The sequence below is a fragment of the Stylophora pistillata genome, chromosome 11, assembly GCF_964205215.1.
Source record: "Stylophora pistillata chromosome 11, jaStyPist1.2, whole genome shotgun sequence".
Lineage (NCBI taxonomy): Eukaryota > Metazoa > Cnidaria > Anthozoa > Scleractinia > Pocilloporidae > Stylophora > Stylophora pistillata.
In genome coordinates this window covers 2,291,237-2,312,015 of record NC_142529.1, presented here as the reverse complement: position 1 = coordinate 2,312,015, position 20,779 = coordinate 2,291,237, and the positions used below count along the sequence as shown (strand labels likewise).

The 20,779-nt window shown below is 38.8% G+C and overlaps 2 protein-coding genes across 8 annotated transcripts; both read right to left on the bottom strand.

Moving 5' to 3' along the window:
- Positions 1 to 892: 892 nt before the first annotated feature.
- Positions 893 to 15,097, bottom strand: LOC111340015 (steroid 17-alpha-hydroxylase/17,20 lyase). Of its 6 annotated transcripts, XM_022946782.2 has the most exons (4): positions 14,639 to 15,097; positions 8,948 to 9,042; positions 8,267 to 8,292; positions 893 to 4,530 (listed from the first exon to the last, which is right to left on the bottom strand). In XM_022946782.2, exon 4 carries the CDS (start codon positions 4,511 to 4,513, stop codon positions 3,023 to 3,025), a length of 1,491 nt encoding a protein of 496 aa, XP_022802517.1. In that variant the 5' UTR covers positions 4,514 to 4,530; positions 8,267 to 8,292; positions 8,948 to 9,042; positions 14,639 to 15,097; the 3' UTR covers positions 893 to 3,022. The 6 variants fall into 6 exon arrangements, with proteins under 6 accessions (XP_022802517.1, XP_022802518.1, XP_088595705.1 ...); XM_022946783.2 differs by lacking the exon at positions 8,267 to 8,292 and having other exon boundaries at positions 14,639 to 15,096; XM_088739579.1 differs by lacking the exon at positions 14,639 to 15,097 and having other exon boundaries at positions 8,948 to 9,157.
- Positions 15,098 to 18,195: 3,098 nt separating this feature from the next.
- On the bottom strand, positions 18,196 to 20,713 carry LOC111340019 (uncharacterized). 2 transcript variants are annotated; one of them, XM_088738820.1, is made up of 3 exons: positions 20,256 to 20,713; positions 19,580 to 19,692; positions 18,196 to 19,519 (listed from the first exon to the last, which is right to left on the bottom strand). In XM_088738820.1, the coding sequence occupies exons 1-3, from the start codon at positions 20,599 to 20,601 to the stop codon at positions 19,508 to 19,510; spliced, it is 471 nt and encodes a 156-aa protein (XP_088594946.1). In that variant the 5' UTR covers positions 20,602 to 20,713; the 3' UTR covers positions 18,196 to 19,507. The 2 variants fall into 2 exon arrangements, with proteins under 2 accessions (XP_088594946.1, XP_088594945.1); XM_088738819.1 differs by having other exon boundaries at positions 18,196 to 19,692; positions 20,256 to 20,712.
- Positions 20,714 to 20,779: the final 66 nt, after the last annotated feature.

The following is a 20,779-nucleotide window of genomic DNA, read 5'->3' as shown; positions in this document are numbered from 1 at the left end:
CCTTCGCAGTAAAGCACTATTTAAGCAATAGTGAAAATCAGACCTGAAAAAAATTCAGGCCTGTACGGGATTCGAACCACTGACCTCTGCGATACTAGTGCAGCGCTCTACCAATTGCTTAAATAGTGCTTTACTGGGAAGGATCGTGGACATATACGTTTCATAACTGCAATTCATATATATGTATTTCATATGTTTGTTGTTTGATTTATCATCTAGGGGTTTATGTCAAATTAATTTGATGGCCTGCTCCCAGTTGGCTTGTTAGCTCAATTGGTAGAGCGCTGCACTAGTATCGCAGAGGTCAGTGGTTCGAATCCCGTACAGGCCTGAATTTTTTTCAGGTCTGATTTTCACTATTGCTTAAATAGTGCTTTACTGCGAAGGATCGTGCACATATACGTTTCATAACCGCAGTTTATATATATGAAGGATCACTGTGTTGTGTTCTCATGCAAGACAATTCACCCTCACTGTGCCTTTCTCCATCCAAGAGTGTAAATGGGTTGTATTTTACCTATTTAATCCTTTGAAAGGGGATTTGCCATATCCTTGGTCCCTCAGGGTTAGGATTTAGGCTCAAAAGTGATTTCCTTTGCTGTTAAGCTCTGAACATCATTTCTCCACACTGTCTAAAGTAAATTTCTTATGATTTCAGAGCTGAGAAGTAGGTGTGAGATTAAGTGATATTGTCTTGTTGATATTTTTCTTGTCATCACCTTTCTCTGGAGGATATGTGAATGTTTTGGGAAGAAGTTTGCTTTTGATCACTCTTAGGAGAAAAAGCGGTTTAGACCTTAGCTTACATTTTGCCCCCCTCCTTCCCCCCCCCCCCCCACCACCACCATAGAATGGCAACAATCTTCAACCTTATAACTGATTTCAGGCAATCTTGAATATTTGTTATAACTTTTATTTTAATAACTTTTGTCTTAAAGGAATCTCAACTCGTGTAGAGTTCAGATTGCTCTATTTTTAGAATGCCTTACTACACCTTACAGAACTGAGGTCTGTGGTTTCTAGCAGATTAAAAAATAATCATAAATATATTTACTTAATGTGGCTACAACAATTTGGAACCTTTACATGATTGGAGAGTGGAGGCGCGGTGGCCTCATGGTTGGTGCGCTCGACTGCGGATCGAGTGGTCTGGGTTCAAGCCCCGGCCGGGACATTGTGTTGTGTTCTTAGGTAAGACACTTTACTCTCACATTGCCTCTCTTTACCCAGGTATTTAAATGGGTACCGGCAGTTTAATGCTGGGGGTAACCCTGCGATGGACTGGCATCCCATCCAGGGGGGAGTAGAAATACTCCTAGTCGCTTCATGCTACAGAAACCGGAGTTAAGCACCGGCCTAATGGGCCACTAGGCTCGTAAACAGACTTTACCTTTACCTTTTACATGATTGGAGAACAACTCTTTAAAACTCTCTTGGATTCTTTTAAAATACATAACACTGTGATATTTTTGAAAAATGTCAATGGGGGCAAAGAAATTTACCAAAATTCAATCAAGTGGGGAAGTATGAAAAACATTCTTTTACTAATTTCTTGGCGTATTGAGTTGTTAACATAAATTATTGGAATATATATTAATTCCTACTTTGCAATCAACCTTTCTTCATTCATGATAACATAAACTAAAGGTTAAACGCTCGTCTGTTTGAGTGGTTATTCAGGATTTTTTTCCCAGGATTATTACATGACTGTTTTCGTCAGTTTCAGTACACGCAGTTTTCTTCTTTCACTCTCATTGAAAAACCCAATTCGTCTTTAAAATTTGTCAAAACTTGCGGTCAGAATATACATGAGTAGTAGTTGAGTTTTTATTTTTGAAACAGACGTTTCGGGTAATGCTTAAGCCTTCATCAGTGATATGAAAAACGAAGATCGTTATCATACGCTATTTAAAGTTAAAAACGTGACACGAAGCTTGCGCGTGTAACTATGTATTTGATGCTCGCGCGAGGTCTTTATAAGTAGCCTACAAACCACAACAAACAATCAACAGCCTTTTTCCACGCCCCAAGGGGCTAGACGAACCTGACCACCAGAAGTCCGGCATGGTGTACAAAATCAATTGCACACTGTAATTTTAAGTACTGTGGCCAAACAGAAAGATCATTAAAGACCAGAATTGCGGAGCACAAAAAGGCAGTTGCAGGTTTTGACTTAAACTCCAAAGTCGCAATCCATGTCCACCTTTTCGACCAGAACATGGATTTCACAAACGTCAGGGTCGTTGGTTTCGAAACTAATTACCACGAGAGACTTTCCCTTGAAGCCTGGCACTCTACTTTGGATCCGAATGCGGGGAACGATCACATCGTACTTCCAGAAGCCTATAAAGACCTCGCGCGAGCATCAAATACATAGTTACGCGCGCAAGCTTCGCATCACGTTTTCAACTTTAAATAGCGTATGATAACGATCTTCGTTTTTCATATCACTGATGAAGGCTTAAGCATTAGCCGAAACGTCTGTTTCAAAAATAACAACAGTCAGAGGCAAACAATTTCTCTAAAACTCATGGCATCTCCTGACTACACTTTTTCCATATTTAAACATGAGTAACAGTTGTCGTGTTTGGTTATTGAGCTATTCTGGTAATATATTACTTGGAAACTTTGAAAATAGTTCTTTACTTATTTTCTCACTCGAAGTTATATATAGATCGTAACATAAAGTTTGATAAATGTTCTGCACTGATTTTTTTTTTACGACTGATCAAGTGTTCGACTGATCAAGTGCTCGACGTACTCATCAAGTGTTTGACCAGAGATGTTCATTATTTAGATCCATATGGACTTCTATTAGGAAAATTCCCGTTACTAGCCGTATCGATAGTGTCACTCTAAGCTATATAAATACCGTGACAAATTATTGAGTCGTTCCTGGTTAGCACAGATTGTCTGTTACTGATCAAGCGTTCTATCATTGACGTTCAGACGGTATCAAGAACCATCTGAATTTGTAATCAGAATGTTAACGCTGATTCACATTCAGATAGAGCCAGTCGATCTAGTAGCGTCTCTCAATACATAGACTGTATGGCTTGGGGCATAGGCTGGCACCAAAGATTCCTTCCAAATCCGGCGCCTTTGATTCGTGTGGAACACTGAATCGAAATTTGTGTAACAAGTGAGAGATGAACAGGAAAAGTTGAATTTTCCCGAGTGATTCGGCCAGACACACCCGTCGTCCAGCTGAGAAGGGCAGATAACTCAGAGTTCCAGGGCAAATAAGTTTGCCATCGTCATCGAGAAAACGCGAAGGGTCAAATACATGTGGTTTGTCCCATTCCTTCTCATCGTGATGCATAGCCCAGACATTGAACAGCACAATAGTGTCCTGAGGAATATCAAATCCACTGAGATTGGTATCAGCTGTTGTTGAGTGTGGAAACAGTAACGGAACCAGTGAACTGTAACGCAATACTTCATAAATGGTGGCTTCCAAATATGGCAAGTTCTGCTTATCTGACATTTCAGGCAGGCGCTCCCTCCCAATGACGTCATCCAATTCCTGGTGGATTTTCTCCTGAACTTTTGGATTCAGAGCTAAGTACGCAAGTGCCCAAAGTACGCACGTCGAGGTAGTCTCCAGTCCTGCGCTGAAGATATCGTTCATGGTTAAAACCACGTGATCTTCGGAGATTGGTAATACCTTTCCGGGATTTTCAGCTTGTGACTCGCGCATGGCTTTAATCAGGGCATCAGTGAGGTCACGCGTCACGCAATCTTGATACGTATTCTTATGCTCATCAAATTTCCTTTGTAAGATGGTGTCGCGGTCTTTGACAGCCTGCTTGATGAGCTTTAATCCCTTGTTAGGGAAGTGGCGTAACCAGGGGAAATAGTCGACCAGATTTCCAGCTCTGAATCCTTGAACAAACTGCTCGTTGTAGTGAAGAATGGTGTAGAACTCAGGATCGTCCAAATCATAGCGCGAACCAAACACGAATGCGCAAATGATGTTAATCACGGCCAAGATGATGTCATGTTGAGGATCGTGCGCGCGCCCCTCTACCGACTCAAACCGATTGATGAGTTCGTTAATCTCCTGACATACTTTCTGCTCAATGGGCTTGATACCTTGCCCAAACATTTTTAGCGCGGAATGCGCTATTTTTCTCTGTAATTTCCATGTGGGGGTAAAGTCGCTAAATGCAATGTCTTTGCCACCTCGGGAAATGAGCCCTGCTGTATAAAGTCGCGGTCTGCCTGCAAAGTCGTTAGCCTTCTTCACGAGCGCTTCACGAGCAACATCGATGGTGTTCACAACCACTATCCGATGAATGCCGACAGTAAGTCGGAATATCTTGCCGAACTTCATTGCAAGTTTTGTTAGGCCAAGATGCGGTTTTGTTCCCATTTGAAGCATGTTGCCAATGACTGGGAGAGGAACTGGACCCGGAGGTAACTTTGGGTTTTCCATTCGATGTGAAAGTACGCTGAACAAGAGGGCAGCAGCAATGACCAGTGCTGCGAGAACTATTAACTCCAATGCCATATTTCTGCTCGGTTTATCTGTAAAAAATAGACAAGAACCATTTAGTTAACTATACGAAGGTTCTCTTTGAACAAGAACTTTGCAGTGGGCAATTTACATAATTAACGCAGTCGATAAAACCAGATTACCTTGAAATATCCCACCGACGCTGCACCACAATTTCTTTTAAAACTGACCCCCTTTATTCATTAAAGATATCGCCCACTATTTGATCATGGGAATGGGAAAATTGTAAAATCTTTGAACCAGAGGAAGAACGTGCAAGAACTTTGTCCCCCTGCTTTGTAAAGTGGTTTGGTCAAAGTCGACGGCTTAAGGAACCACTTTGTCAGAGGCAAATAACAAATGAATACTTTTAAAAAAGAGTGCACGTGGTTTAATTCCAATGTCACCAATTACGCACCATATTTCCGACGATACTTGTCACTTATTGAAGTGGGTGAATAACAAAGAAATGTAGGTGTTAAATCTTACACAACCCCATAGTGTTATCCCTCCTCAATACACCCACCTAAAAGATGTTCGCCTAGTCTCGGATCATTTATTTTTATATTCCTGTAACTGCAAATTCCTCCTTATCTTTTTGTATTCGCTGAAATAGCATCATTTTGACGATGATTTAGCAACTGTTCACTGGGTGTCAGTACAAAAGTATCGCCTTTAGACATATGAATTGTCTTAGCTCGTCTCTATTTGCCAAGCGTCTGTTTTTTTGTGTGTGTGTGTCCTTGGGCTCCTTTTTTTTTCCAGCTACTGTTGAACGCCGTATGGAAAACTTCAGAGCCTGTATGTTTCAGTGAAACGGCAAATCTTTTCTTTGTATAAAAACACTTGGGTCATAAAGGCACTATTTATTTCTAAAATGCCACTGATTCAGGACAAGAAGTAGCGTCCCCAGATTATTTCATTGCATAAGCATAGACAAGATGTGTCTGTGAATCACATCAACTGTTTTTGTTCGGGTGACATTGAATCAATCGCGTATAATCAGTGTCTTGAGCGGAACACAAGCCTTGTTCAAACAGCCAAGGAAGCGTAATTTTGAATTGGTATTAGTTCAGCTATCTATTCACATTTCACATCACTGATCAGAACAAAGACTAAGACACATTCTGATAGCGAGAAACCTTCGCTCATTCGAGACAATTTAAAAAAATGCAGACAGATTGTTTCCGAGGCGAAAGCAAAAAGCATTAACGCATCAAAGATGTGTTGAGAAAAAAAAAGAGAGACTTACTTATTCTTGATTCTGCAGTCTTCTACGCCGAAAATGTCGAAAGCCAGTAGCTAAGGTCTAAGAGATTTACGCTGCACGACTGTGCGAGAAAACGAAGACCGACTCACAGCACTCCTGCAGGCCGAATGAGTCGGGCGTGATGAGTGCAATTTAGACAGTTTGGCAGGAGAAGAGCTTCAAGTTTCTTAAGGAGAATTTCAGCAGATAATAGTCAGAAGTTTGCGGTTTAGATTTAGCTAAGTAACAACTTTTTACCGCAAACCTAAGCAAAATTTCCACTGCTTAGATAAAACTTATTTGCATGGATTAGGCGCACAATTACAAGTACGCACTCAATAATAAACAGACTCAAACAGCACAATAGCTTGAAAGTACATTATAAAATGCTTTCTCCGACTATACTACCCGAACACACTACTTTGCAAAGCTAATTAGACAACGGAACAAAGTACGCAGCCAAAGTATGTACAAAAACCGTCAAGAAAGTATCATAATTAATCCTAGGCATACTGTTCAATGAAACTCGCCGGGTGATAAGGCCATTTCCTGGATCACTTCCTGAAAGACACTATTTCGCTCAGCGTGCGGCTTGTTGTTCAATGACAATATAACATTTGCGTTGATGTAATTTTTTCCGACCAATGAGGACCTGATATGCGATTGATGCATGACCGATAGTCTTAGATATAACAGATACACGTGAACAGACACAACACGCTGTTTTGAAGTTGGATTTTCTCAAGATTAGGACCCCATGACAATCATGTATTTTCTCAAAAACAAAACAAATCTATTAGATTCTAAATCCTCTTGAGAGAAACAATGCCCTGGGGCTCAGGCTTCAAGAACTAACGGGGCCCTTACCCTCCCCCCCCCCAGTGGTCGTGTCTATTCTGCTCCCCAACAACACAGAGATCTTTCTAAGAACCATAAATCTTTGTTTTTTGCTAAACACCGGAAAATCCGTCGTGCAATAATTTATAAACGCCCCCTCAAAGCCATGGTGTGTTACCTCCACGATACTTGGTGTGTCTTTTGATGTAAACAATCGCCCCAAATCTAAATCGTATGTAATTGCTCTGTGTTACGTTTTTAACTCAGCGGTTCTCGTGTTTCTCTCATTATTAGAAAGGATAAAAGTTGACTTGAAGCCAAAAACTGTTGGGGCTGTTGATAAACGACCTTCGCGAAACCAGAGCGGAAAGTTCTTACAGTTGGCACTAAACCGTAAATTAAATCACTAACTGAAAGTTTCCACAACAAATAGATAGTTTAATACCATTAAAACATATAATGAAACGATATGAAACATTTACTTAAACAGTTTGACATTTTACACTCATCTGCCAACATTACACCAATGGTTTTTTTTTTTCAGAGAAATCAATTGTAGTTCTTGCCGAGATAAAAAGAGAACTATCTATATAGTCCACTCGCATTCTCGCTTATTAATTAGTCCAAGAAACTGAAGAATATCAGGATTTTTCACATATTATAGAGCATTGACGGCTGACGAAGGACTAACGCTCGAAACGTCAGCTTTTAAAATTCTTTACAGTGGCCAATTTACATAGTTAACGCAGTCGATAAAACCAGATTACCTTGAAATATCCCACCGACGCTGCTCCACAGTTTCTTTTAAGACTTACCCCCTTTATTCATTAAAAATATCGCCCATTACTCGAATTTTCAGTACTTATTAAGCTTAAAGAACTTACACTCGGTGACTTTTCGATAATTATGCACTTTACCCACAGGTATTCAACAGTCATTATAATAATGTAGTTATTATCCTGACCACAGAGTGTCGAAATAATGGGGTTAGTGGTTTACTATTGTCGGACCTTGTTCCGTTAAGAAATGAATTCGTTTAAGGTTTAATTCTTTGAATTACTGGCTCAATGGATGATATTCGCTGCTAGACCCATTTCATCAGCAATAACTTGTTGCACGGCAAAGAAGCATTCACCTTCAGGCGATGAAAACATTTCGTATCATACACATTCAAGCGTTTTCGTAATCCAGGTAGAACTCATTCCACTTTGGCACCTGCTTTACTATCCAGGCTCCCTCATTTACGCCAGTTTTTTTTCAGAAATGATAGGATTGCACCATGATGGCAGCATACAAGAACGTGTTGAGCCGCTCAAGATTTATTTCACACTCGAGCCTAAGCTGTAAAGTTATTAAGAGTGGAAAGGTGGCTGCCCAAGAGAGTGCAATTGTAATGAATACGAGAGCACTTCAATCGAACGCAGGAAGAGTAAATAACCCAAATCACTCAATAAATCGAATACTTATGGACAAATAGAGTTAAAAACACAATTTAGAAGCTAAGAAAGCCCATATAGATGATATCAGGCTTGTAAATCTTTTGAACTGCCTGACTCGTATATTTCCCTCTTGCGCCAAATCACTAGGCTAAGCGTTTTTATCAACCGTACTTTGCCCACCTTGGTTCAATTAACAGTAATTACACTTTCCCTTGTTGATCATATGATACAAATTGAACTTACCGCCAAATTTATGTTTTGAAGATAACCTTAGGAAAAAAGAAACGTTTTTTACTTAAAACTAGACAATACTTACAGTTTTAGAGCTTAATCGTGGGGGTGATTAAGTGACCAAAACGCCAGTCATGGAGTTAGCAAACAAAAATGCTTTTGAGTTCAGCTCACCCTGAAGTTATCAGACTACAATGCCCGTGTGCTCGTGTGCGGTTGAATAAATCTCGATTATGATATTTAGTCTTCAATGAATCTTAAGAGGATGACCCTTTAAAAAGGCTTTGAATAATTTGTCAAATTACTGGAATGTATTTTTAGTGTGTTTGGTGCATGTGAAAGCAGTTACAACAGTCTCACAGCAGTGGACAGGGTAACTGACGAAGTAGCTATCAATATATCAGTTTACATGAAAGGAAAATAATTAAACGCAGGGACGTTTGCCAAGAGATGACTCTCTTCGCATGTGCAAGTTTGGACAATAGCATCGGCCTACTGATAAAGTTGAACCACTCGATGAAAGCCAACCCAATCATTAGCATTCTATGAATATTTTTTGACTTTTTGGCTTGTTTTACATTTCAAAAGCGTACGATTAGGAGAAGTAAAGATCTTTAACTCTGATCTTTAGCTCTGTTTACGTTACAAGCAAATTGAGCAAAATCAAATAAACGAAAGACACGTGTTACCAACCTTAGGGCAGTGTTTAATACAGCTGAGTGAAGACCCTTGAGGTTCCTTTGTGTTTAGGAATTTTAGCAAGCTCTAAACCTCTTTACTCCTCTTTCCTGAAAAACAGATACATTGACGTTTTACCTAACATGTCTGTCTAAACACAGGCGAATGTATCTATTTTGGGACTGCTCATGACTGCTTTAATGGCCAGAATTCAGAACTCTTATATTGTTAAAAATTAATGCAAACATGGATATCCGTATTCCAGCCATTCAAGTATTTGTTAATTGTTTCATGTCTCGTAATCCTCCACAAAGGAAATTGGCGGGATCGTGGGTGGGAAACATAGGGAAACAATTATCACGTCTCTAAAAAATCCACATCCTGTGTGGGTTACCTTGAACTGTGTGTAATTGAATTAAGACGGCGCACAACGGAAAACGAGAAAATTGCAATGCAAAAGCAGGTGAAAAATTGTTTAGCTATTCGTTCGAGAGATTAACACTCTATATAGAGCTTGCAATATCCTACAGAGGTATTAAAGCTATTTATGAATATTCTCACTAGTGTTCAAACTGATTTGTTCAAGTCAGTTATGGGTCGATGAATATATTTATATGCGACTTTGGAGATCAGTATTTCCCTCCCCTCATCACTTCATTTCTAAACTTTTTAATGGACTTTGATTTCTGTCACACTTTAGTAAATGTATTTTGTGACAAAGAAATCTTTTACTATGGAGGAAAGGCTCGAAGTAAGACTACTGTGTTGAGGTAGAAGAACCTAAAAGGGGTAGCTAAATCAAACGAGGCAATAGCAAAGATTGAAACGGGCTGCACAGGTAAAAAACTCTGGAATACAACTGTAGATTAATAGATCCTCCAACCTTCACGTGGCCTTTTTAGCAAGAGTTTATTGAACCTTTACGAGCAGGGAAAAGATCTGAAAAGCTATCCATGCACTTATGACTTTGGGTTCCCCAAGGAGGTCCCTTGGCTATGCGTGATTTTTCTTAACAAAGAACAAAATTCACTAAGGCAGCCAGTTGAAACTTAAGTCGCGAGGGATTATAAAGATTAACTAGAAATATCTCTTTTGTTTTCATTGTTTCAAACTTTTATAATTCTTTTGTTAAGACATTTTACATTATGACAAAACTTTGCAATAACGTCTAAAATAGTTACAACATAAATCACGATCGCTGCCCCAAATCACGCAAAAACTGAACACTTTCATGGCTATGGCCGGTTGCATAATCTTGTTAATCCCCATGTAACACGACAGCTGATACCGAAAAATATTTTTGCAAAAAAGTGGCAAGAGTCTGCTTAAATATGGCCTCCACGTCATTTTACTGTCGGTTTTACTTTGCTTGAAAAGTGGTAACCACTGAGTCAATTCCAGGGCCTCACTCAATCTGTTAGAGGTCACGTGGTCCTTCCGACTTCGAATAGTGTCTCTTGAGAGTCCGTATCCAGTGTAAAGGAACTAAGAAACTTCAACAAATCTCCAACGTTTCTTTCTCAAAATTTTATTGATCCTACACTTATGCTCTCTATACTTAACAAGGTCATGCAACTTGTTTGAATCAGTTTGAGAAATCTTGCGTGAGCAGCCTGTTGGCTTGTCGTGATTCTAACCGAAGAAGGCGGATGTATGAATGCTAAGCTGAGGTCAAATGTCACGGATGTAACGCTTTTTAAAAAAGACCGAAATAATTTTTATAAATCTTTCATCCATGTTAATAGAGTTCCGTCGCCGTCACCCTCTTTTCCTGTGTGATAAACTAATATTTTGATTTTCTCTGTTTCTGTGGCTGCTGCCTAGTTAAAGGAGACGAAACCACAGGTGTTATTTCGATTTGAAAGCAATTGCTTTTCTGCAACGCAGAGGGCAAAGTCAATTTTAAAGATCACAAGACAGTCACATTCTCTAAGAACTTGTTAAATCACGAAGTACTGAGTAGTTTGGTAATATCGCTCTAACGAAGGGCTAACGCTCGAAACGTCAAACTCTTTACGAAACGTCGAAACTCTTTACGGTAGCCAATTTACAATTTCAACTCAGTTGATATTACCAAATTACCTTGCTACCCCCACCGATGTAGCACCACAGTTTCTAGAGAAGCTTTCCCCCTTTATTCGCGAAATAGTAGCGGTTTGATTCAGTTTGAAACAGCGAAGCCTCGTTCACAAATTTTAAAAGCGCCTCCTCCCCAGGATCAAATTGTTAATTATTCCCTCTAGCTGCTAAACACATTTCCTTGTTATTTAGTTATGAAAATTTGATGTTAGATCAAGATAACAACTTCCTAATGATCATGATAATTCTCATTGCCTTTTTGCTGAATAAGGTATGGATATGTAGGGAGAAATTAGATGTTCGAGTAATCACTTTTGGGATTTAAAGAGCTAACATGACCATTAAAATCTAACAAATACTAGCCGTTTATAAGAATCAGCGCGGTGAGTTTGATGAACTTGCGAACAAATGCTAATATTCATTCTAATAATGACGTCCTTACAGGCTGTCAAAACGTTAATCACAGGCCACCTTGCAAAACGGTGATCGATTGTTAGCAATACAATGAAATGACTCAGTACTGTCCTCGGCTAAAATCATGCTGAGTCATTGCTCAGCTAGTTACAATACGAGGTCAATTAATGATAGGGGACAGTGTGCTGAGGAAAGCTATTAACGGATTGAGTAGCTGTTAATGAGTTTGATTCAATAAGTGGTCCTGCCAACTCATCTTAGAATGCAATATGTAATGATTTTTTTGCTTCAGATTAATTGATCAAGACAAATAAATAAACCTTAATATAAAATACAATTCAAAATCAAAAAAAGGAACTTCACGACTAAGTGCTTTTGACGACGTAGGCGAAATGTTTGGAACAGCTCTGAGCTGATGATAGCTTTAGTCATTAGTTAGATAGTCATCAGGAAATCGAAAACAAAAGGGTAATCGTGTATTCATCATTTGGCAACAACTCAAAAGTAACCTTCATATTGGTATTGAAAGCCAGAAATCACATTCGAACTGAAACAATCACTGAATTAGCCATGAATTCAATGTCGTTTTTCTTTTTTAATAAAAGAGCGGAGAACTTGTCATATCATTGGTACAGAAAACGTTCTCCATAAACTATAATCATTTTCTATCGTTTAAAAATAGTTATCAATTTCCAGTTACGAAGCCTCAGTAAGTTAAGATTTTATTCATTGAGTTACGACAGTTACTGGAACGTCCAACATCGATCATGATTGCCACAGCAATCTCTTCGTTCTTAATTGGTAATTTCCTCTTCAAGTTCTTATCAACACCCTGATAACATTATTTACTGTATTACACGACTCGGGCAGTCAGATGGCCAATAACTAAAATCAACCAATCAAAATGCTCTATTGTCGGTCAATATTCTCTTAGTATTGGACCGGGCACTGTCCCGAATTGTCCCGAATGATACCGCACTTGTGTCCCTTTGAACTTCAGTCGTATAATAAATCTCTTATTAACCAAGCTTGCTCGGGACCGTACTGGAAGAATATCGGCCCTCGGTCTTTTTTGTACGGACCTCGCTGCGCTCGGTCCGTACTGTCAAGACCTCGGGCCGATATTCTCTGTACGGCCCTCGCGCTTGGTTAATAAGATAGGCATGAAACGGTTCTAATTATTGCGTCAGTCTCGCGCTCGCTGTTCAGAAATTAAACTTGAATTCAAAATAGATTCATAATTTAATTAAAAATATAGTGCTCTGATTTGAACTTTCCGTAGAAGCTTTTCCAACTAGTTGTTTAATTAGGCTCCAAGCAGTCCATGAAATCTCGACGGGTCATGTTCTTTTTATTGATAAATAACTTGATCGAGATGTTAAAGTACTTTGGAGAACGTCTCGAAATTCGTTTTCGTGTTTGAAGAATGGGCCAGTATTTATTTTTATTACTGATGTAAAAATAGCAAAGTTTCACCAAAAAGAGCCATAGAAATTCAGAGAGTTTTTCTCGACTTTTGTTGCTGTTTAAAATTTACGCGACTCCAGGCCTTTGCGTGTGACAAACGTTACGATCTTGATCAGCCTCATCAATTGATGAGAAGCCCTCTCGCAATAAAAGCACGTGTACTGTACTCTGACCTATAAATGTGCTTAGTTCGTATTAGCCAATGGTCCAAGGTACTGAGTTACTTTGAGGGTAAAGCATAGCTGTAACTGTCTTACTGGTCATATCCAATTATGGCACCTTACCGAAGTTTAAACACCAAAAACTGCATAATTTTGTAGCAAAGTATCTTCAAGATTAGAGCCGCATAATCCTTTTAGGAATCCTTCGTTGCAGATGCTTACAATGAAATACGTTCTTGAGCGTAATTTGGGCATTTTTTACACTGGTTTACCATCGTATGAGCGTAATAAGGTGCAGTAAGATTAATTTCTTCTTTATGATGAACTATTTCCCCTGATCAACTTAGCTTTAGAATTTTCAAATAAGAGTGTAGTTTGATCACATACATGCCAACTGTCACGTAATCCACATAGCCTCGATATCTCGGTTAATATTGGTACATATCTTTATCAAGTTACGTCAGATTCCTTTCCAGGGAGAAAAATGCTATTTCTAAATTAAGAGCCCCTCATTAACTTGGAGATATTGATCCCGGAAGTTTCGTTTTAAGAGAGGAAATTTGCCGAAAATACCTTCATCCTAAAATTATTAGCAAGAGAAAGAGCGAGTTCCGTCTTAGAAATGTTTGGTCTGTTCGATTTCCGGTTTTCTAGGGCTTATTTGATATGAGGACACAAGTGTCAGTCATTGACTATTACTGAAACATCAACTGAGACCATAATAGGTCATTTTCGATATTTATTTGTAGACTTTACTCTGATTGCATCGCGTTAAGTGATTTTTTAAGTGTCCACAAATTGTTTTTCCGTAAGTATCTCGGATGAATAGTACATAACAAATTTTATTTTCATTGGTATTTCTCAGTCACTGGGTAAAAAAAAATGTTAAAAAGGGATTACGAAGACGATGCTTTATTAACATCTTTAAAAAAAATACTTCAAATATTCCGTTGGTTTGACTCATATGAAAGTATCAGCTTTTTGTTTATAGACGAAAACAAGTGGAACGCGTTCAAACTGAATTCGCAGCTGATGAATATTTGAGATTTCATCGAATTTTGCTAATCGTTCACAAAACAATGCCAAAAAATGTCTTTAAAACACAGGTAGACATGATTAAATATATAAATATGGAGAATAGGTAGGAAACCATTCTCGTGTTATTGTAGAATCGTAGAATTCGTCCGGCTGTATACAAAGCCTTTTATTCTTTGACTCACAGAAATAGGGAAAATTGAGCTACCAAACACGTTACCATACAATTGTTTAATTTTATGCCGTTATTACGAAGAACAAAACTATCGTTTTCGATGTGAAGAAAATGACAATATATTGATTTTAAAAGAGACAAATTGGGGAAGATTATCCTCGTTGGAACAATTATGTTTCTGTATGGAAAGGATTAAGAAGAATAGCAAACTTAAATTTTGGCTAAATTTTTCAAGTTGCCCAATCCACGATATATAGAGCTTGGGAACATTTGATTAAATCAAGTTACGGTGTAGCTTACTAATTTTTTTAATTCGTAATTACCTCAAATCACACTAGGAAAAGAACTTTCTGGGCTTCGTTTACTAAAACATACCTGAACGTTGACAGTACTTTCGCGCAGCTTCTCAGTCGTGTTGAATACAAATGACCTGTATTCCCAGGTTGTGTTTTGAGGTTCAACTGATGAAAACCCGATAAATGATTTGCTAAAAGAATATAAGGGAAGATTAACCGCCAGAATCAATAAACGCGAGTGTTTCTTGGAACAACCAGTTGTATGTATGGCGCTTGATTTTCAGTGGCAGATCATCACTGTACATCGACAGAAGGTGGGATATAACTACTCCAACGGTGAGTCTTCGTCGCTCTAAAGTACAAGGTAATATCCAATCCAATATAACTCCATAAAAATCAAACTGCCGCCGACTAGCAGAGTGCGCAAATGGCTCTTAAAACAGTCAGAATTCCTGCATAATCTTACACACAAAAAAACTCTCAGCAATGAGTATCAATATACTCAGTTCAGAGGAAATCGTAACCCAAAACAAATCTTCTCTGACCTGTGTACACTTAGTCCCTCTTTTATGGCAAAAAGGCTGGAGCTTCTTATATTGCACAGTGGCAAAAAGAGAACTCTAGCTAAAATTAAAACTGATTTGAGTGAGTTTTGAGCGCCCAACAGTTTTTGGCGTAGAACGAGTTCCGGAGTTTGCTATATTGATATAAAAAATGCAAATTTAAGCTTCCTTACGAGACGCCAATTTTTTTTGCTGCTCGATTCTGGCAAATCTAAGTGGACAGCTAGAAATTTCCTGTTCTTTCAGCGAGATTATTTTTAAAAATAATTACCAAACTTTTCAATTTCATGTACATGCAAATAACACGACTGCTTGCCATGCGCTTAGTTGCTCTTGATCTTTTCCCAGCCCTTCAACTCTGCAAGTTGTTTTTCCAGTATTTATTTATGAGATTGGCGATTATCCATCGATCGAGAGGAAAAAGCTAAGACTCCATAAACGGACCGCGACAGTGCAAATGGCGCTCTTGAAATACAAAGATAACGATTAACGTAGAACATAAACCTCAACACAGATTGCGATGCATGTACGAAATTCCTCAAGTGCTGCGACCATGTCGAACGTGTGAAAGCTTGGTTTGTACTCGAAAAAAACGCGCGGTGAAAGCCCGCGGTTAGCTCTTAACACGAGTATCATGGCATTTGCGCAATATATACTGAAGGCAGAACGAGAATTTTGATTGTAATCTATCAAAATATTTCGTCTGTTAATCTTGTCGAGTGCTTTAAACACTTCACTTTGTTGGGGACCGAATACACCAAGTCGTAAAATTACTCTTCGATGAACTTACAAGCCATCAGTGCAACAGTGTTGGTCAGCTGTCCTTAAAAGACAAAAGCCGGAATGCAAAATTAAAGTCAATCTTGATTACTAGCCATTAGGCCAAGACTAAAAATGACTTCCTAGCCGACGCTGTGGTACTATTTCGTAATTAAACTTCTCAAAAATTACAGTTCTAGATATCAGTCGTGAGACATGTTTACATGCGGCAAAAATCTCCTCCCACGGGCCTTTGTTGAAGACGCCGCGACTGGCAGAATGAGACAAAAAAAATAAAGTTGGATAGGCTCTCGAATGTACTAACTGAATGAACTGTATCCATTTATTTGTGTGCTGTTTATAACTGCAGACGTTTCACCCGCCAAAATAAAACGATCTCGTCTCTCGCGCACATGGCGAAGACACCGCGGTTCGCAAATTTAGACAAAAGAAAGGCAAAATTAGTGGAATGAATTGTATCCCATTCCTTTGGCTTTAATAGGTTGATAGGCTGGAATGACGTGCAGAGTCTACACTGAAATTTATGTTTCTTATTGTTGCAAACTGTTGCTTTCTGAATAGAATTTAGACTTCGTATCTGTGGTGAAAGTCCTATATCGCAGCAAAAGCTCATGACTCAGGGAGAAAAAGTCTCAAAGTTACACATCAAGGTCGGCCTGGGTGAAAATGTCAATCGTCCAATATGAAGCATTTTTCCGGCTGATCACAAACCAAAAACATTTCATACTTGAAATGACCCAAATATTCTGGAGTTCAAATTACAAACCTGACAAAGCACGTGAAGGAGGACGTGTGACAACTTGATAGGAGCACTTTTACAAAGACTATAACACATGATACCCACGTGTTCCTTAACGTTAACTAAATCGCAAGGAAAACATTTTGCGGAAAATCGTCTCAGTTCCCTAAAAATAGAATACTATTTTCTCAATCTTACAAACTGTCATTTTAACTATAAAATTGTCTATTTTACAACATAAAAGTTCCCGGTTACAATTGTGTCAGTTTATTCATATTCTCTTGTTTATGGTCATCAAATGCCGTAACTGGCTCATAAACTTTCAAGGCGAATGAAAATATGAAAATTATCCCAAATATTCTTTGCAGGAGCACATGCACTGCTTAATGCCACTATAATGGAAATATTAGCTACTGCAGAAAGGTGATCACGTGACAATGCTCCTTTCTCTCTTTGCACTTATAGTACTAGTACCAAAGCTCAAGTTCATTATAATGATTTTAATAATTTGGATATATCAACAAAGTTGAAATGGTAAATTGGCCACCGTAACGATTACAAAAGCTGACGTTTCGAGCGTTTGCCCTTCGTTAGCTCCGACGGAGGGCTAACGCTCGAAACGTCAGCTTTTGTAATCGTTACGGTGGCCAATTTACCACTTCAACTTTGTTGATATATCCAAATTATTTCGTTACTCCCACCGACGCAGCCCCAAACAGTTTCTTTCGAAACTATCAGCCTTTATTCATAATAATTTTAAACACGAGACGCGGGCGAATTTATCCCAGCTGTCATCTAAGCAATCAGCTGATCTGAGCTTCGCTTTCAGATATTTCTCGCATATCAAAATAAACTTGATGTCAGTGTCCCTGTATCGTAAAATGCCATCGAGGTATTTTGTTAATTTGAAAGGAAGAGTGAGTGATCATGGATGGAAAAGGTTGTAATCATTCTAACTAAACAAATAAATTGAAAAATTGGCCAGAGTTTTGGACTAACTGGAATGGCTAGAATAGCTTCTTAGAATTTAAGAAAATTTTGAACAAAATTCACGAATTTCCATGCAAGGTTTTTTAGCAATTAAGGGCGCCATCAAAGCCTTGGGTTCACCCTAAATCTTTCCGTGATGATTAACAAGTGATTTCCTCTGTACAATATCACCTATCAACTAGGGCATGTTATTTTTATAATTCCATATTGAGAATGCATAGAAACTGGTTGGGAGAATTGTTTTTATTTGTCCGATCGGACAGCTAAACGGCTAAACTCGCCGCACACGGAGAGTAAGTGATTTGAACCCAGAATCACCAGTCGATCATGTGTTCTTAGCATTAGGCGAGAGTAGATCTAAAAGGGATCGTTTTCTATAAATGCTACAAGTTCGTTCAAAAGGGAGTGGTGCCGAGGCTGAATTTTGCGAAGGAGGAAATGGTACCCTAAAAGTAGTCGAATTGCAGAAGAAATGCAATTTTTGACCTAAAAATATGCAATAGGAAGCTTGAAAGATGAGTCGAGATTTTCATGTACTGAATCTAATATCAGCCGCACCCGATATCACACAAAAACCAAATAAGGTGATGTTTATTTCAATGTATATGGTGAAGAGATTATGATACGATACATTTGTATATGACTGTGGTGGATATTTTCTGTCTGAATTTCGTGCAATTTGTTATCTGATAAAGCCGAAGTATACATGTTACTTGAAGCCTTTTGGGCTGCAGTGTTAGAAACAACAATTCCTAGTGATGTTCTCGGCTTACTTTGGAGTTAACTCTTTGCATTCTTTAACTTGAACAGAGACAGTGTACCTAGGACATGTAATAGTGATATTTATATTCTGATACGAGCTCGTCAGTGATTAAAAGATTTAAATTCAAGTTATCAACGAAAACAATGAATCATGTATTGAGAGTTTTTATTCTCCTCTCGTAAAATAAAAAGTTGAACACGGGCGACAAGGCTGTGAAAGAAGAGACGATTAGCCAAGTTTGCCCCTGTGATTTTTTACTCGATCTATGAATCAACCCTGGGAAGAAACCTTTTCCCTGATATACAAACAGACGTATGAGCGCGGCGCCACAGGCAGACTAAGCGGCAAAGCTGGTTGAGACAAACCGGCTATCCCAGCTCCACGTAGGCTCCCTTTGGGCTGTGCTATTTTTCTCGGCTCTGCCGCTCAACGTTTTAAGGTGGACGAAAACCGTCGAGTATGAAACTGACTTAAGTTCGCTCGGCCCGGGGACACTTTGTCACTTGCGCCCTTTGCTGCTTGAGCAGAAACCATAATTTTTACACAACTAATTAATTCCGCTGGAGATTATCCCGATTTCATCGGCATGAAATGACAAAGAAAGCAGCTAGTACTTCCATATGTGTACTTGTTTATCGTGAGAGAATCTACAGAAATTAGATTATAGGCTAATGTCTTGTAATTTCATATGTCTACGTTTTGTTAGAAGAAAGGCTTGCTCAAAAACCAATCAGTGGCATGTTGCTGTTTGTCAGCCCCTCACTAATAAACGAAATAGATTAATAATGCTAACTTGATTAACCACCAAATTCTCTTAGCTGATTGACATAGAAATGAAGCAGCAAGAGGGAAGAAGTGCGAAAGAGATCTTGGGAGTAAGAAGATTAAAGGGTAGGAATGCTGACCAGCTGTTTAAAATAAACTTTACCTCTGAGCGGAGATATTATTTGTCTCTTTGTCGCAACGACGAATTCCCTCTATATTAGCTACAGATCAGTATCAATATCAGGTCACAAACAAGCAAACAATGATTCGCAAAAAAGTCTTTCTTCAAATGAGTGTAGCCAGTTTTGCTTACAACAAAACTCAGAAGTCAAGTTTTATGAGCATGCATCACAAAGAGACTAGTCTCCCTCGCAGCCGTTTTTTCGGATGTCACGCAACGCTCGGAGACTACAAAGAGACCCGATATCCCTCGGGATCAACATCATGTGAGTCCTCTCGGTCTCGCAATCTTTCATTGAGTTTGGCTTTGGTTGGAATCGCGTCTTCTTTCTGCTTTATTTGAGAGAGCAGATCTGAAACAGAAACCAATTTCATTCATTAAAGGTCATTGATGAAAGCATCGCTTAAAATCATTTGGCAATTCTCGAGTTTTGGCGCGCTTAGCACTCGCCATGATCTACGATCTGCAGTTCGTTCCGAGGCACATGTAGTGATACGCCGCCTTTTCACGCTTGTCTATAATAGTAAGTTAGGTTCACTAATACAATGGTAACTGCGCATGTGTGTGAGTAAGCCGTATTGAGTTGCACAGGATTTTGAGGACAGCTTCACAATTGTCTGATTTAAAACAGGCGCCCGTAAAAGAGGTGCCTACTCTGTTATCAGTATTGAGGCTGTAACGACAAGCTTCAAAACGTTTATTTATCCACTTCAAAACACAAATACATGTCCCACCAATAACGTAGCTCCATTTTCTGCCTTTAAAAGCACACACAACCCACAATTCCTCTATTCGCTCCGACGAAGGGCTAACGCTCGAAACGTCAGCTTTTATAATCGTAACAGTGGCCAATTTACCATTTCAACTTTGTTGATATATTCAAATTATTACAAATACATGTCGACACAAACTTACCATGTGTAGAAGTATCAGAGTGAAGATAATCGTTGAGTGTTCCCCAATCGTCTATAAATCGCTTTATAAGAAAATACTGATTCATTGGAGTTCCCAGGTAGCTTTTCACGCTCGCACTCGAAGATTTCTTTAAAGTTTCCGTTTGATGTATTATCTTGTCGAGCTCTTTCAAGTAATCTTCTTTTTTTGCGATGAATGCATTCAACTCCGGTAGTAACTTCTCTTCAAGTCTTAAAAGTTCACTAACACCGTTTTCTTCAAAAGAAGGTTGAAACTCATGCGCATGTCCAGTTTCTTGAAGCCAAAATATTCCCAAGAACAAGGACGCCATAAAATCGATCATCATGATCAAACTGATCGTAGTTAGCTTATTTTGAAGTAATCGACCCAGACTCTGAGCTACTTTAGTGTAGTAACACTCAATATCAACAACTAAAGAAATCTTTCATCAATAATGTATGAAGTATTGCTTGTGCTTTCATTTTTTTTCTCGAAAACAACCTGCAGAAGACAAAATTAAGCCG

Excerpts from the sequence above, each read along its gene's own strand:
- LOC111340015 (XM_022946782.2), bottom strand. The coding sequence starts at position 4,513 with ATGGCATTGGAGTTAATAGTTCTCGCAGCACTGGTCATTGCTGCTGCC.
- LOC111340019 (XM_088738820.1), bottom strand. The coding sequence starts at position 20,601 with ATGATGATCGATTTTATGGCGTCCTTGTTCTTGGGAATATTTTGGCTT. Across the intron at positions 19,693-20,255 it reads CTCTGATACTTCTACACATG|ATCTGCTCTCTCAAATAAAG; the intron begins GTAAGTTTGTGT and ends TTTCTGTTTCAG.